Below are 16,552 nucleotides of genomic sequence, written 5' to 3'. Positions count from 1 at the left end.
GCTGTGTCCAGTCGTCACGGTATGCGTCGATATAGACGCTGACAGCAAAGGGTTGCTCGATTGCGTCGCCGTTCGGGTCCTCTCGCGGTATTGTCCTCTGTCATGCTGGACCCGATATGGAAAGCTGATCTTGCTGCCATTTCAATGCCTTCTTCGCCTTCTTCGCCTTCCGTTTTGCTTGCCTCTAGGCCTTGAGCCTTGGTATTTCCGCCTTTGACGACAGCATATCAAGTCCTCTTTGGGGAAGTCGGATGGCGCGCGGTGTAGGGTGATTTGGAACATCGGCTGAGCGTACGGTGGCGGGGTCCGGCAGTATTACACTGCAATGAGTAGTCTACACGATGATTGCCTCAACTTTGGGCTTCGTGTGGTGTTCATTGACGGCTTTATCGTTGGGATGTCGATGTCAATGTCGATGATCAGGAGCAGGCAACGCGGAGAAGACACGTGCGCGTTCGTCCTCGACGCCGATCTTACACGAACGCCAGAACACGTGATCGGCCAAGTCAGTACCCGCACACAGGGCACAGATATGTGACGATCAGGATATGACATGCTTGAGCGTGTGTGATGCTGGTGTAGATCCTGTGTTTATATGGAGACTCAGAAGCTCAATGTACCAATCATAGCCGGATTTTGATAAGATTGACGCGTGAGGTTAGTGTTGAGGTAGCGTGCTAAGAAAAGTCATGGGACGACGACGACATCACGATCCGGTCGTTCTAGGGATCAATACTCGCTAGCCATACTTCAACGACGTTATGAATATACATGGCGCTCATGTTTGGGAATACAGGCAACCTATGCGGGTCAGAAAGACCTTAGTAGTTGCTGTGAGCACCCTCAACAGCAATGCACTCAAGAAACTGACGAGAATGACCGCTTCTGTGCCACCACGCCGAAGCAAGTAGTGAGGTAAGGAAGGAAACATCGACAAGAAGGTCTGCCACAGTGTGGCATTCTGACGAAAGCAAAAGACGACGATGCTAGGTCTTGTCTATATAGCGAAGATCTAACAGCACCAACGACCTACATCACTCTTCAACACGAACGAATCTATACTCATCATCATCCTCCCCTCCAATCTCCAGCCTGAACGCCACGCCACGCCGCTCCAACTCCTCCGTGACCCATCTCGCCTTCTCTTGCACAATAGCATCAGTGTCCATACCATCACCAGCCCACTGCACCGCACGCTTCGCAACCGCTTGCATGACCTCCGAAAACACCGCATAATGACCTTCATCCTTCGCGACGACTCTGGGCACATTTCTGGGATACCGCTTGTAAGGCTTGCTCGCCTCTGGAAGTCCACCACTTGACATGCTCCACGCAGCATTCTCCAACTCATTCGAGAAGTTGCCTGTCTTGCGCAGTGTATCAAGACTGTGCCCCAGCTTCGCAAGCACCGTCCAGCGGATGTTCCCCGGCTTCGCCTTCGCAGCTTGCTCTAGAACGATATGCGGCAGCTTTGCCGCGGACGGTTGCTTGTTTTTCGTCAAGCGTAAGATTGCAGTGGTGTTGTCTTTAGCGACCTACTCCTGAAGTTGACGGCACTTGTGCGAGAAAGCGATGTAGTCAAAGTAGTAGCCTGGTTCTCCGCTGGCCAGAGCTTCTTCGAGAGCCAATAGCAGATCCATGGCAGAGGCTTCTGCCAGAGGCTTAGAGTTCTGTGGTATCAGGGAGGCCACGCGGCGAAGCTGAGACTCTACCGATTCTGCTGGATGCTTTCCGGCTGCGGCTGTCGTGAGCGCCAGCACAACAGGTGAGGCTGGCTTCAGCTGCTTGAGGGCTTTCTTCGCTGTCGTGGCGCTCCCACAGAACGTATCGAAGTAGTGGCTGCTACACTGCTTCAGGGTCGCGGCATCGTGCATGAAGCGGCACTTCAGCTCCTGCTGCTCTTCTACGAAGTCCATGTCACCCCAAACATAGTCCGTAGGGCCGGTGTGTGGCGCAGCTTGGTAGAGAAACGCGGTGCCGACAAGAGACAGACGCGAGCATGCCTCATCGAGCAGCATCTACCTGCTCTCGTCCATGATTTCGTGCGTGCGTCGTGGAGCCAGGAGCGGCAGACCAGCGTCGCCTCCAAGAGCTTCGAAGAAATCCATGTAGATCTGCGCCTGGAATGCCGCGGACATTGGGATGATCTGCTTCTGCTTGAAGACGACAAGGGCCCGCGTGAATTCGTCCAGGAAGACTCCGTCGATAGCATCGTCGCCTGGACTGCCTTTGATCGCGAGAGCAGACACTGACTCAGCGACAGCGTCGAGCGCCTGGGCGAATGGGTGCTCCGAGAACGATGCCTGCCAGCTTTGTGTCCAAATAGAGTTGCAGCGGCTGGCAGGCAAAGCAGATCGGTGATATCGTCATGTGTATACCTCCCAGTCGCATCAGTCGCCAACGTGAAGAACATCGGCCCGGTGCTCGAGCTGAACAGTGCCAAGCCCAGACACGCCGTGAGCTGCTCATAGCTGCTCAGCGTGAAGGCATCGCACATTTCTCGAATGATGCCAAAGGCGGACTCAGTCACTCTGGTGGCCACAGCAAAGGTGATATTACATTTGTGATAGCGGTCCCAGACTTTGCGAACATGCTCGCGCAGATCTCGCTGGTCCTGTAGGAAGGTCCACAGCTCGAAGAGAAAGTCGCCATCATCGCGATCGAGTTTGAGGTCCCGGTCATCATAATCAGGCAGTCCGCCATCGTCGCATTCTTCTGATCGGCCTGCTTCGAGATCAAGAGAGCGTAGAATATCGGCTGCTGCTCTGGGATCTACATATTTGCCTTTGTCATCAATCTTGCGTGCATTGCACTCGATCTTTAGGCGCGATCGTGCCTCCTGGATAAACTGCAGTATTTGTCGCAACACCCTGATGAAGTGCTCATGCCGCGCATTCTGCTCGGCCAGGAGGGTCGACGCCTGGCAAGACTGCAGCAAGCTGGCGTAAGAACGAGATGCTTCAACTCGACCTGCAATCGCATCGCGGACTGCATATTCGATCTCCAGGGGGATGTCGATGATGGGCACGGCGCTGCAGATACAGTGGGCCAAAGTAAGAAGATCCTTAACTGACAAAGTCGTCCCAAGAGGCTGGACGAAGGTGCGACCTATCGAGTAAAGCCATCGGATGAGTCTATGAGTGTCTTGCTTGTACTTGCGATAGCGGCTGGAGAATGTCGAGTCTGCCATGACGAAGACTATGTTAGACAGAGTGTGTGCCAGAGTGCGGTATTAAACAAGATGCGTGCCGGAGTGCGTATTAAGATGCTGCTAGTATCTCGTGCAGGAGTGCGAAGGATGCTGTCGCGAGTGTCTCGAGATGGGTCTTCGAAAGAGCATATTTATGTGAGCCGGACCCACATCGGGCCGATCCTGGCTTTGCCGCCGTGAAGTGAAGTAGTCCATAATGAACATCTGCGACTCCGGCCACGTGTATATATGTCGTGTAGGTATGTTGCGTATACTGTGTTTGGAGTTATTGTTGAGACGAGGTAGTCGACCTTGCACCACGGTTCAATCCGGCCTCCATCGTGGTTATGAAATGCGGCTCGCTGTTTGCTGCATATTGCTTAACAACGCTGCCAGTTATGATGTTGTTTAATGTGCCGGCCGCAAACTAATTGGTGCGTAGGTGGCAATATTTTGACGCCACAGCCAGTCCAGCATCATGGCGGATCTTCTTCGTCAAGGACTGGAAGTGCACCGGTTCTGCCTCCAGCGAGACTCACTCGAAGGAGCCTCCGAAGTGCCCTGAGCATGTCGAAATACGGCGTTCCTAAACTCGCCGCTGCCGACACTGGACCAGGCTGCGACTTTCTTCATATCCTGGATAACTTTGACCGGAGTCGGGACGACATGGAACCTCGGTAGCTTGCGAAGCTCAAGTCCCTGCCATGCTTCGATCTCCAGCATAGCAGACCACATCTCTGTGCAAAGGCAGACAGTTATACGATCTTCTCGCCTGACCACACAGCAGATTACTCATCAAGCACAGTGCCTGCAAAGCAGTGGACGTCCATGTAGTCTTCACTTCTTCGTTTCTGCCGTATCGATCGTAGCAATAGATATGGTCCGCCAAAATCGCTGCAGTTCTGCCCCGAACACGTCGATATAGCCGTGCTCGCCAGTCCATGCATCTTGTATCAAGCAGCCAGCACTTATGCACCAAGAAACAGCTCGTTCGGCCAGGTGAAATCTGAACAGACTCGCCATTTTCTGGTATCTGCTTAGGCCGCATCGGAAACCTCTGCTCTTTCGGGACCGATAGCCATGGCGGCAGCAGTAGCCGCTGGATATAGCCCAAGAGAGTGCCATTCCGATGGCGTTCGGCTTCACATCGTCCTAGGACATTTCGTGCCTGACCATATCGCCGTCTCTTGGTGCCTCGGCGCGTGACAGTGCCTGTATTGTGGAAGTCTGGCCATCGGTCGTCGACGAGCTCGATGTGTATGATCGTTGGTGTTCGGTAAGACCTGCAAGATTAGTCCCAGGCATCGATACTAAGCCACCTACATGTCAGTGTGCCTCTGAGAGTCGGCAGGCAGGCTTACGATGGCGCCGATGTGCTGGCTGTTGAGCAATGTGGCCTTGGGACGGGTCAGCGCCGCTGATGGCCTCATACGGCGCTTGACTCCGCGAACGAGCGGACCTAGGGACCATTGCAATGGTCCTGAGCACGCGCAACATCATTGATGAAAGCATTGCAGTGCTTGTTGTCAAGATGGCGAACATTGTCCGAGGAGGAGAACCCAGGGGGATGCGGGGAAATGGGTCGGTCTTGCCTCGGCGATCATCTAGTAAGGAAGGACAATCTTCCCTTCCGATCACAAACCATTCCGGGTTGGGATCAAGGTCATGATCACTGATATAATGCTTGCGAGTCTCCCACATACGGCCACAGCCACGTGTAGACCCTTCGAGAACGCCAGCCGTACCTGCGGCTTGACAAGTCCAGCATTGACACCTCCAGCAGGCGATCCATTGCACTGCGAGAATCACGACCACCCACGAAACATCTGAACCTGCGATATGGCGCTCATCACCGTTGCGAGCTGCGTCGATCCCTCCCAGCGCGGTATAAGAGCTACGGCCTAACAGTGGCAGCGAGGCTGGCAAGAGGAGACAGCACACAGCAGATCAGCCTTGACCGGCGGCACATCTACAGTCGCGTCTCAGAAAAAGCCCGATGTAGTTCTGCCGGCTACAACTCTACCCGAAGGCCGGAAAATTGTTGACCACGTGCCACGCGGATCGCAGTGGCTGACAAGGTGCAACCCGCTCATCACAGAATGCACACCCGATCCTGCCAATAGTCGGACTGGCTGCTTCATCAGCATTAGTTAACGATCTGGACATGGACGAGGCCTTCATTGCACAGTCGGCTTCTCTTGGTGCCTACATCCAAATCGCACACCATGATGAGGTGAGGTGTAGTCCGTCTGGCGGCCCAATACCAGCGTTACATGCGCAGATCGGAGAGGTAAATGCTCGTTTCTTCTGTCGCCATGCGTGTGGCAGATTCTTCGCTTCTTCAGTAATACACTTTTGCGGGAGGTCTTGTTTCAAGCTCGCCAGCTACCGTCTGCAACGAGAGTGGCCGTGACGACAGGGCAAATGACTGGGTCTATAGTTGAATGTGCAGAGCTTCGCCACTGACGACGACGACCTACTAGCCGAACATCCCGGACGAGGTGAGAGGAATCCGGTCATGTCGACTTGCTAAGTGCATGCGACGTGCGATCAAGGTAGGGACGTCCGGTCCCATCCGTAAGTCGGACATCAGCTGTGCTTTTGAAGTTCTCGATTCTGTACAAGCGCACAGGCTTTGTGCCATGGTCTGGCAACGGAACCAGACTACCAGACACCCAGCATGCGGCATTTTCGAAGGCTCGGGACGCTCCATTACAAAGCGTGTTCTGTTTCTCAAGCAACTGCGAACCCAACAGCACTCGGCCTACGTATGCGACCTGCAGCAGGTAGGCTTTCAGTAACGACCAAGAGTATGAGCGCTGGTGCCGGGGCCGCCGGGATCTTGGCCAGCGTCGTGCGAATCACACTGCTGGAGACCCCAGCCAGCAGTCCCGCGAAGCCGTACTTCTCGGCCTGCATTGTTTGGTGTGCCAATTCAGCACACATCACGCGTCACACCGAAAAGTTGATCGCCTGGTACTCAGTCTACCTGCGATCTTCCGCCGTGCGACAAATGCTGACCTTCCCATCGTCTAGCTCATTCTGCAGTATCAAGAAGGTACCACTTGCGCAAGTCATGCACCAGCCACCATCTCGTCAGCCGGCGCCCGCGAATCCCCAGACCCGTCGAGACACCATCCAATGCATGGATGCCACGCACGACGTTGTCGACCAGGTCACGTACGGAACAAGCAAGATGAGGGCCAAGACGGGCAGTGGTGAGACTGCAGCGCGGAGTCCGGCAGAGGAAGTCTTCCCCGGCCAATCACGCTCGCTGCCAGCCATCAGTCACGGCTGCACGTCAGCATCCAGCACCGTGCATTCTTCAGCATCCTGACCTTGTGGAGCAATTGTGCAACGATCATCTGGCCATCGGCAGCCACACGATCATCACAGCCGTATGCGTTGCCTGCGACCAGGGCACATCCATGGCGGACGGCAGCCACGTGTGAACCTTACCGCGAAGCTTATTCTGACGGGACGTGCTACTCCTGCGGCTTGCAGTGCACAGCAACATGACTTCAGGCATGCAGTCAGCTCTGCGACAAGTGCGGTCGCTCTGCAGTGTCAAACGATCAGTCTTGTAAGGCAAGATCATCAGCAAAAGCGACGCCAAGGTCCTGGCATGCAAGAGGCCCACCAAAACGGCACAGCACCTACGGCTGTTTCAGATGCCAATGTCTTGAAGCAGGGAACATCTCGCGATCTTCAGACGCCCAAGGCCATGCATACCATGCCAGTGCGAGCGCATCTTCGCTTTCGCCGGAGACTTATCGAATCAATCGTACCTCGACATGAAATGCACTGCAGCGATGCGGGTGCATGAGGCCGGTTGCATCCCGCTGCGATAGGCAATGCTCGGAATAGTCGAAGCTGCAGAATCTACTCACCAGATCGCGCTCAGACGCTTGAACCACCTTCCGATTTATACGTAATCTTCCCAGCAACCTCTATTGGCTGATCCCTTGAGATGCTGAGATGAGGGCCAGCTTACCAGGTATGTTCAGGTCTAGCTTCTAGTCCTCCATCTTTTCAGCGCAGGGTTTGGCTCTTCAGATCATTACCATTCTTGGTCCTGCAGCTTTGAACATACCTCTAATGCACAGCGGGAGAAAACATGAGCATGTCCCTGCACCGCATCTGCGACTGCATACTGACGGACGTATTGCATGGACATGATCTAGCCATGGCTGATGGGACACGGCTAAGTCCGACCACGCTCTAAGATGTTGATCTTACAACCGAGCACGAACCACTCGAAGTCTGCCCTACCTTGCCATGAAGTCTCGTCAGAACAAGATGAGGTGCCGAGATCCGCTCATCGATATGCTCGTCCTCCGCGGAGCCTTGATACTGCGGCAAGACGTCCATCGGACGGCAACGACTCGTCCCGTCTGGCGATCAATCGGCTGGACTCTGACAGGGTCTTCACCCGCAGATACCAATATTGAATCCACTGATCGACGGTCCTGTTTTCGTAGGATCGATATGCCACGACGCCAAAGCATCATCAAAGTCCGCTGTAACGCTGCCACAGCAGCAGCACATCCTATAAAGATAGCCTCGGAGCCCTCCGAAATATCGACATCATCCCCATCAGCAACACCATCTCATCCACCCGCACCTACAACGCAACATCTCAATCAACTTTCATCACCTCCACATCCACCAACTCTACCACATCAGCAAACATGCAATTCTCCATCATCGCACTCCTCGGCCTCAGCGCTCTTGCCGTCGCTGCACCAAACCCAATCGCCGACCCAGAGGCCATCGAGGAGGCCCTCGTCCAGCGCAACGGCGGCTATAAGGTCTGCTGCAAGAAGAACAGCTACTCCCAATGCTCTCCATGCGATCGTAAGATGATCAACCACACCCAGAAGATGCGCGATGTACTGACGTTTAATAAGAGGGCCAAGAGTGCCCATCGGACAAGCCACAGGAGTACAACTCTTGCTCGAAGAACAACCAGGGTAGTCTGTTGGCTAACGTGAGTACCTGATAAGCGCTGATGGAATGTGTCGCTATGCTGACGGAAGTTTTTCAGCTCTTCGTCTGCAACATCTTGAACAACAACCAGCTCAACATCCCAGTCACCGTCGGTATCTTGTCATAGATTGCTACGGTCGATGCATCGAGAAGACTGCAGCTCTTAGCGACAGATTGAAAAGGTTCATGGAGACGATGATGAAGACAGAGACGAACGATAGGACGTTCCTTACGATGTAGATGAGATATGCATAATGGAGACTTTTGGGGCTTTACGCGACACGTTTCACTCTCGTTAGTTCACTCCATGCGTTGCGAAGATATTGTTTCGCATGACTCCCCGCATCGTCCGTGGGTGATGAGATGAGGTTCTAGAGATCGCATTGCTTAATAAAGTCAGCAGCAGCAGCAGCAGCAGAGCCTTGCAGATCATCACTAGGCTGCATGTTCTCTATCGGAGCACGATCAGCGCAGGGCTGGGCTGCAGCTTCGTGCACGTCACAGCACACTAAATCCACAATTTGGCCACATCGAGCATAGGTATGACTGCCTCTGCAAGCCTGAAAGGTCCTTGCACCTAGCAATCTCAAGCCAAGCGACAAAAGCCGATCCCGCTTGGACTACCCTGCAGAAGCCTTCGACGTTTTTTCGGCAATGCTATCCGAAGCAGCCCGTCCCTGGTAAGACATCCCGTCTTTGTCTAGGAACCCCGTCCTTGTCGAAGCATCACATCTTTGTCAGACCCTTTGTCCTAGTCGCTTTGTTCAATCTTCCCGGCTTTGTCTGCAGGTGTGAGAACTGTCTGCTGTACGATGTGTACGCTGCACTTATGTCTCGACAACAATAAGGAGCTGTTGCTGTATATATGTATATCATAAGAGTCAAGTATGCGAAGTTGTGGTGGATGTAGTTGTCCTCTTACGTATATCAGTATATACCAGTACATACCTCCTTCGCATGTATACAACCAGATATCTGTCCTATGAAAGGGGAGAGCCTGGCGTGTCATGCTTCTATAAGCTGGCGTCGTCTCCAGGACGTGGTGGCAAATCTCCATCTACCTACTCAGCAATAACGGTAAAGTCAAGGCTGGCGATGTTGAATCTTTCTGCGACAACGACGGCAAGTGGTTCCACGATGCTGCCCACTTCTAAATCGAGTTGAGCGACATGCAAACATTGTTAAGAAGGTTGCAGTGTATACCTACGGCTGACACGGGCTCAAACGAGTTGCTAGAGGAAGAGCACGACGAGTACATCAACACCATGCCGTCGGGAGTCAAGGCAAAAGTTTACACTCCTCAGCATCCTAACGCACCACTGCCTCAGTGCCTAGCGAAGTCTGGTAGGAGTGAAATGAGTAAGCACACTATGGTCATTCGTGTCACTCAGATCAGAAGTCGCAAATTCGCTGGCAGCTAAAGTGGATACGCGCAGAAGCTAGGCAGCTTTGAGGTGTATATCCTTCATTTCCATCTGCAGGAGTGGCTGTGAATGGAGGCTAAAGCTTGGCTTAGCGACACTTCACGCTCGTCGAAAGCGAGCACGGACCACGCACATGAATCCTAGACCGCCAAAACTTCGAAGCTGGACTTTATATTTTGCACTAACGTCCATCTTTCGCTCGACACCATTAACAACGCTGCAAATATCTTACACATTACTCAACCTCCTTCGACTAACATTCCATCACGAAAATGGACTCCTAAGCTAAACGCCGCAAGCTTATGCCGTCCGAGTCCGAACCTCGAGCCGCGCTTCCAACACAGCTCAACACGAGAGCTCAAGACCAGAGCCTAAACGATAACGGGCCATCTCGAACATCATCCTTAAACGTCAATCCGTCGCTTGGCAACACGAGGCCTCCACCACTCGGGCTCCGCCCCGATTCGAGCTTAAGCACCATGGCGTCTTCCCCGAAGAACAAGGACAGACGTCAGAGAGGCTCAAGGAGATATGTTCCTTCAGGGCCCCGCCTCACCAATCACGAGGTAGCAGTCATGGTAGCAGCTCAGCTCGCGGAACAAGCGAGATTGATGGCTAGCGCCGAAGGTCAAGATTCTGAAGACGGTGGCGACAGTGTGAGACCTCGAGCCGTCGCGACGTCGGCTGATGAGGCTTCAGGCTCTACAGAGGAGAAGCATAAGTCACGATTCACGACTCTCCTGAACTCCGAGCACCAAGATTTGGAAGGTGATGCACATGTGGAGATGCTGGATGTTGAAGCAACCAGTGACGACGAAGATCCTCTACTCGGCGGTCAGTGGGCGTTTCGCACATACTCCAACGAGAATCGCACCCAAGATCTTGAGCTCCGCCGAGGTCATGGGTATTCAACTGCTCGCGTGAGCGTCTTCGTCACTACCATACGGACAGCAAGCTGGTCAAGGATCATGGTCAGTGGACCCTGCGAAGCTACACCAACGATGGTCGTACCCAGTGTCTCCAGCTGTACCGACGTCAGGGAGATTCGAATCCTCCGTCAAGCATTGCAGCCCACAGTATGTCAGGAGAGCCAATTTCGACACAGAATCAGGTCGACCCAGTTGACTCACGACCACCCCAACACGAAGCATTGGAGGATCCTGAGCAGACAGATTCCATGACAGAGCAGCCTGCGGGGAACAACTTACTGCCCGATACACCGCACGATATCCCCACCGAGCTCAACGGACCTCAAGACTTGAACACTCTGGACACCTACAAGGTTATCGATGGCCTTGCGACGCTTCCAGCAACCGTCGCTGAGCTCGGACCTATCATGGAAGATCTTGTACAGCTTTCCATGGTCCACTACAAAGATCTGACTTGGCTCGATGACGAGATCAAATGCGATGAGGCCGCAACTCTCGTACCGACGGACTCTGCCACCTACAAGTACGGCGGCCAAGTAGTCCACATCGACTTGGGGGAATATGTCATGGTGTGCGACGACAGTGTCTGCCACACGTGCTTTCCTAAGACTCCCTCATCTTTCAGCGACATCCAAGGCCCGACCGAGGCTCAAGACGGTCCTTGGTTCCACCGTAATGACAGCGAACTCCGATATACATCATTTGAGATTGGCCATGATGTGTGGATCTTTGGCTACGAGCGAGTACAGAAGTATTCCGGCCCACGGAGTGCGACGCCCTTGCAGCCTGTAAAGGCGAAGATCAGGGACAACGTTGTCAGGGACTGCTGGATGTGTGTCGGGAAGAAGTGTGAGGAGTGTAAGGGCGCGATCGTGCCATTCAGGCATTTGTAGTGCAATGCGGATGATGGGGGAAGGATGATATTTGGCAGACACTGTACGAAAGAGTGTGTGCGGGTAACGATAAAGTCTGATAGGGCAAAGCTGCAGCATATAATGGCATGGAAGACGAGGAGGTGCACTGCTCGATAAAGGAAGGACCGGTGTTACTGTGTATAGATAGAGACATAAGCAAAAGCTCTTCTGAAATACTTTCATCCCGCTGAAGCTCTGAATTGGCATAGCTGCAATCGGAGTCTTGTTCTGCTATAGTAATAGTCGGAAGACCAACCCATATATCTTCTCTGTTGAATATCGCTGCTAATGGACCTTTCTGCTTCCTAGTGCTATACGAAAGCAGGATCTACAGACTTATGCTTAGCACCTACTGGCCTTGCTGCAACGATTAAACCTTAGTTTCGCCAACGCTCTGGGCAATGCAACTGTAAATGCCCTGTATGCGATCTATGCTATGTGCTATTAACGTCGATCAACTGTTGCGTCCATCGTGGTCTATTGATCAATACTGACGCATTGCCTTGTTCCCCAAGCTTTGTTCTGCAAGGCCCTTGTTCCCTAAGCGTGAGCAAACACTAGTAAAGATTATATAAGGCGTGTTAATCCCGCATCATAAGCATTATTGGACACCTATATACAAGATGACCCTATATATACAGTGAATGCGAACATCTTCTGGCCGGTGAATGCTGCGTCATATGTTAAGTCCGCTTCGCCTCGACCTGACGCACACTTTGCTTACTTAAAGTCCTGTCTTATCGCACCTTTCTTTCTCTTGCACACACAACCGCCACCTGCATCAGACCACCGTACACCAACCATTAACCACCAAACCACCCCAACTCACCTCCTGATACCATGGTTTCCTCCTCAACCAACAAGAACAACGCCGCCCCAGCAGCATCCTCCGCTAAGAAGCCCAAGACCGCAAACGAGAGTTGGTCCTACAAGGACTACTTTACCGTGCGCATCCTTGTCGACGAGATTATAGATAAGCCCGGCGACATCAAGAAAGAGCACCTCTCCGATATCTTCGCCGAGGTCTGCCCTCACAAGAAACGATACACCTCGGAAGCCTTATACAGCCACAAGACCATGTCCACCAACCCATCCGTCGCAAAGGACAAGCAGCGCGCCTGGCGCAAGAACGATTACTCGAACATCCCGTACCCTAGCCCAGATCGCGACTTATGGGTCGAGATCAAGCAGGCGATCGCGGACAGTCCGACGTTCCGTGAGATTCAAGATGAAGCTGGCTCGGATACGGAGGACTGTGGCCGGCTTGAGCTCGAGGATGCGCGTCGCGCGGAGGAGGCTGAGGCCGACAATGAGCAGTAGAGTGGTCAGGCCACTGGATCGGCGGCCAGCTGGGTGAGTGACCATGTCCCATGCTTGTGTACATACAATACTGACGCAATGCAGTATACAAGCTTTCCCGGTCGGCGATAGCCATCAAGAGCAAAGACATAGATTCTCTCAGCCTCTGGTGCTTGGATAGGTGGTGCGAGAGGCGCAAAGCAGAGATAGGCTACAGTGTTAGCAGGCTGGCAATACATGTGAGCGTGCCTCTCGCGCCGACGAACAGCGGATGCAAGCCCGAATACGCATAGCAGACGCGTTTCGGTGAGGAAGATCGCGCCTGATACCGGAGGTAGTAGCAGCTATGCCATCAACAATATCTTTGCATCAATATCCCTTTCTGCCTGACTTCCCGCCTTTTTATCCGTGGACCAAGTTCCTCCGTAGACTCGTTCCTCTTCTCCTCCTCCCGTCGAAACGTGCTACTAACTTCAATCTCTTCTCCTTCCAAGTATCCACGTTCCCTCCACCTCGCCCTCAATATGCTGTCGTGGAGACCATGTGTCCGTTTGTACGGTGCCGTATCGTGAGAAGAGAGCTGTATTCTGGAGGCGAGAGATAGTCAAGCATAGCCAGAGGGCTATCGTTGTAGGTCGTGGGGCAGATGACCGCTGCGGTTAGTATCGATGGACGGAGGTGCGGGAGTCAAGCCGCGATGAAGGTGTACACGCGTAAAGAGGTTCGTTCTGAGGGCGGAGCGTCTCGTCATGGCTAACAGATTGGGAGAAGACTGTAAAGATCAGTACCGATGCTCGATCATTCTGACCGTGCGAGCGGCCGATGCGAGAGAGCTGGGAGCTGGTGTTTGAGTAGTCTGCGCCATCAGAAAGTATCGAACGAACTCACTGCCTACCAGTAGCGGTGACAATTGAGGGGCAGGTTGATGGCGATTCTTGTGCTCAACCTGGAGCGATCTGTATTTGTTGTGTGCAGACGAACAGGCCAGGCTCGCTATTCTGTCAATGGTATTTGATCTAAAAGAGTGCCGACTTTGAAACCAAAGGGGCAAGCGGGCATACCTGAGTTCGACTCCTCAACGCGTGAGCTCTGAGCTCTATGACTGCTCAACCGTACCAAGAGCCTGCATAGGGTCGACATAGCGTTTGGACACGCATTCTACGAGAGAAAGACAAGCGTATAAAACGATAGTGAGGATCAAAATCGACGTTCATGCAGGCAATGCACCTGCATGTCTGTTGTATGTGCAAAAAGTTGAGACGACACGCGGCTTTGAAATCGATTGCTTTCACACTCTGCCATATTCTGAACTACCTATCTCACACCTACTACTCTGCCAAGGTTGAGGTCCTTCTGAACCATCACAACCAAACGAAAAAGATCGATCATAACAACCATCAAAAATGCAAAACCCGAGCTACCCGAGTTGTTGACGGGTAGCTAAGGAAAACCTCTCCGCGGCCAAAGTCAAGACTGCCAGTCTGGGATGTTACCGCTAATACGTACGAAAGGAGGGTTTATTTCCTATAAATGCCATGCCACTGCCTTGAAATTGCGTAGTTAGCGGAAGGGGTGGGTGTGTTTACTTACGAGACATGCGTTTGACTCGACTACATTGAGTAGTGAATTTGCATAGATTGCAGCTGATATAAGCCCTGCAAATTGTAATAGTATATGTACCTCACATCTGCTAAGCGAGGCTTAGCCGCTGCAGGTAGTGGCAACAGGGCGTGGTTGGCGTGAACGCATGCTGCATCGTCTTTGCTCATACATCTGAGTTTAGTCAACGTTGCGGCGACTACACCGTTCAGATCTAATGCACGATACCAGGCATACAACAGCGAGGACACCTTGCTAAAGTACTCCACCTCATCCGTGAGGCAAGCAGCGAGCGCCCCTTTGATTGACAAGGTTGGTGTTGCAACGACGGGAGACCACGCCACTCCTGGACGAATGACATCCGTCCTCACCTTGATTTGTACGCCTGCCGCGCCCAAGGATCCCACATCGAACGAGACCTTCAACGCCATCATTTAACCTAGCGCCTGAGACCAGTACCTCTCGTCCAACACACTTCACCATTGATGGCTGGATACGGCCGCCAAACGCGCCTTCGAAGCCGCCATCAGATATAGCGCGGAGGATAAGGAGCATGAGACATCTTGAAGGTCGACGGACCGACAGCAAGGTACCAAGTATACCGATACACAGACGTGGCGTCAAGCGATTGTCGAGGGGATCCGGCGGCGACAGGGCTTCGCACCCAAATACGCCTTTTACTGCCGCACACATTGTGGAGCGCGTAAGAGAGGAACTCGAAGAACACCGTGTGATGAGGCTGGAATACCTGTTGGGAGCACTATATAGGAGACGACTGGCGATGGCTCAAGGTAGGGTTGAAGCCAAAGTGCTTTAGACAGCATGGGAACACTACCCGAAGTCGCCTGGTCGACCTCTCTGGTGTGACCAGCGACTCCAGGTGGCGAGCACCTTCAAAACATCCAGCGCCGCGACATCAGCACACCCTCGATCACACTAGACTCACGAGAGAGTTCCTTCGGTAACGAGCAGCGCAAAGAGGATCGACTCAGTCCATCGCTGTACCCCGCAGACTCCAAACACGAGCGAATTGAGGAGGAGCAGGTGCAAAAAGAAGCTGGATATCCGCGATGCTTCACGGCAGTGGTTCGAAGAGCAACTCCGGCTTTCACGCTGGGTCATGCTCATACTTTGGCTACCTGCTGGCAATTGGCGACTGCTACGGAGACAAATCAATCAGCTTTGCCCACCGACAGCGACGTGGATGCTCGCTCACACCTACAGCCAACCATGCATGCACAAGATACCCGATTGCCACGGCCTAGAGCCAGTCGTTGACCAGCAATCCAGACTGATATTCAGGAGTAGTCCGTCCCTCTCACACCCGTCTTCCCAAGCGATCCTCCACAAACACGCGAGCGCGTTGTACGAAGCATGAGAATACCTCGCTACAGATCGCAAGAGGATCCTCGCACGTTGTTGTGTAGTCCCATAACATAAATGACAACGGTTGTCCGCGAAGGCGAAGGCGAAGGTGGAGTTTGAGTTGGATTGCCGAATTGATCACCACAAGTGGCCAAGTACTCTCGTCGCGTACTGGCGGTTGGAAGATCACTTAAGAGCATCGGACGAAGCGTGTCAATTGAGAAGCCAAAGAAGGTGGCCGAGAAGGAGAGGAAGCAGGGAGCACCATACCCGGCAGCAGACTGCAGAGCAACTGGCAAGCATCTGCGGTTGAGCTCTGGACCGCACACTGGACGACGCAGTCGAGGTCGTTACCATCCAGTACGAAGGCCGCAAAGGCAATCATGAAATGGAAGAGAAGTGCTTAAAATGACACTGGAAGTTGTCAAGACCTTGGGCAACGCGAACAGGTAGGTCCTGTGAGATTATGTCGTTGATATTGACAAGCTACGAAGCAGCAGCGCAGGAAACATCCCCAACCCATCAGGATACAGTCGATCGATGCTGTCGAAACGGAAAGAAGCATAACAACTATGAGGCCCCCAGCAAAAACGTCTTGAAGATCTCCCACAACGCTATCAGTCCCATCCCAAACAGTACTACCAGCATTGCCGCCACCACAATCGAGGCGAATGATGTCGACACGGAAGGAAGCATAAACCCCACCAAGCACCCAGCAAAAACGCCTTCAAGATCTCCCACATCGCTCTCAGTCCCATCCCAAACAGTACTACCAGCATTGCCGCCACCACCAGCGCGGCGATCGAATTCAAGATAAGGTGCCACATGAGATCTGATTTCATG

The 16,552-nt window shown here is 53.0% G+C and overlaps 5 protein-coding genes across 5 annotated transcripts; 3 read left to right on the top strand and 2 right to left on the bottom strand.

The window, feature by feature from the left end:
* Nucleotides 1-1,034: 1,034 nt before the first annotated feature.
* On the bottom strand, nt 1,035-2,018 carry CLAFUR5_05347 (uncharacterized protein; the record flags this gene model as incomplete). The annotated part of the gene is made up of 2 exons (XM_047904495.1): nt 1,035-1,525; nt 1,553-2,018. The coding sequence occupies 2 exons, from the start codon at nt 2,016-2,018 to the stop codon at nt 1,035-1,037; spliced, it is 957 nt and encodes a 318-aa protein (XP_047761193.1).
* On the bottom strand, nt 2,019-3,190 carry CLAFUR5_05346 (uncharacterized protein; the record flags this gene model as incomplete). The annotated part of the gene is made up of 2 exons (XM_047904494.1): nt 2,019-2,337; nt 2,379-3,190. The coding sequence occupies 2 exons, from the start codon at nt 3,188-3,190 to the stop codon at nt 2,019-2,021; spliced, it is 1,131 nt and encodes a 376-aa protein (XP_047761192.1).
* Nucleotides 3,191-7,881: 4,691 nt separating this feature from the next.
* Nucleotides 7,882-8,306, top strand: CLAFUR5_05345 (Ecp49-1; the record flags this gene model as incomplete). Its single annotated transcript, XM_047904493.1, has 3 exons — nt 7,882-8,047; nt 8,101-8,180; nt 8,238-8,306. 3 exons carry the CDS (start codon nt 7,882-7,884, stop codon nt 8,304-8,306), a joined length of 315 nt encoding a protein of 104 aa, XP_047761195.1.
* A 1,776-nt stretch (nt 8,307-10,082) lies between these two features.
* Nucleotides 10,083-11,425, top strand: CLAFUR5_05344 (uncharacterized protein; the record flags this gene model as incomplete). Its single annotated transcript, XM_047904492.1, has 2 exons — nt 10,083-10,679; nt 10,709-11,425. The coding sequence occupies 2 exons, from the start codon at nt 10,083-10,085 to the stop codon at nt 11,423-11,425; spliced, it is 1,314 nt and encodes a 437-aa protein (XP_047761194.1).
* Nucleotides 11,426-12,286: 861 nt separating this feature from the next.
* CLAFUR5_05343 (uncharacterized protein) lies at nt 12,287-12,766 on the top strand (the record flags this gene model as incomplete). Its single annotated transcript, XM_047904491.1, has 1 exon — nt 12,287-12,766. One exon carries the CDS (start codon nt 12,287-12,289, stop codon nt 12,764-12,766), a length of 480 nt encoding a protein of 159 aa, XP_047761189.1.
* Between the last annotated feature and the right edge of the window lie 3,786 nt (nt 12,767-16,552).

The sequence above is a fragment of the Fulvia fulva genome, chromosome 4 (assembly GCF_020509005.1).
Source record: "Fulvia fulva chromosome 4, complete sequence".
In the NCBI taxonomy this organism is placed as follows: domain Eukaryota; kingdom Fungi; phylum Ascomycota; class Dothideomycetes; order Mycosphaerellales; family Mycosphaerellaceae; genus Fulvia; species Fulvia fulva.
The sequence above is the reverse complement of the archived record's forward strand: the minus strand, read 5'-3'. Positions and strand labels throughout refer to the sequence as shown.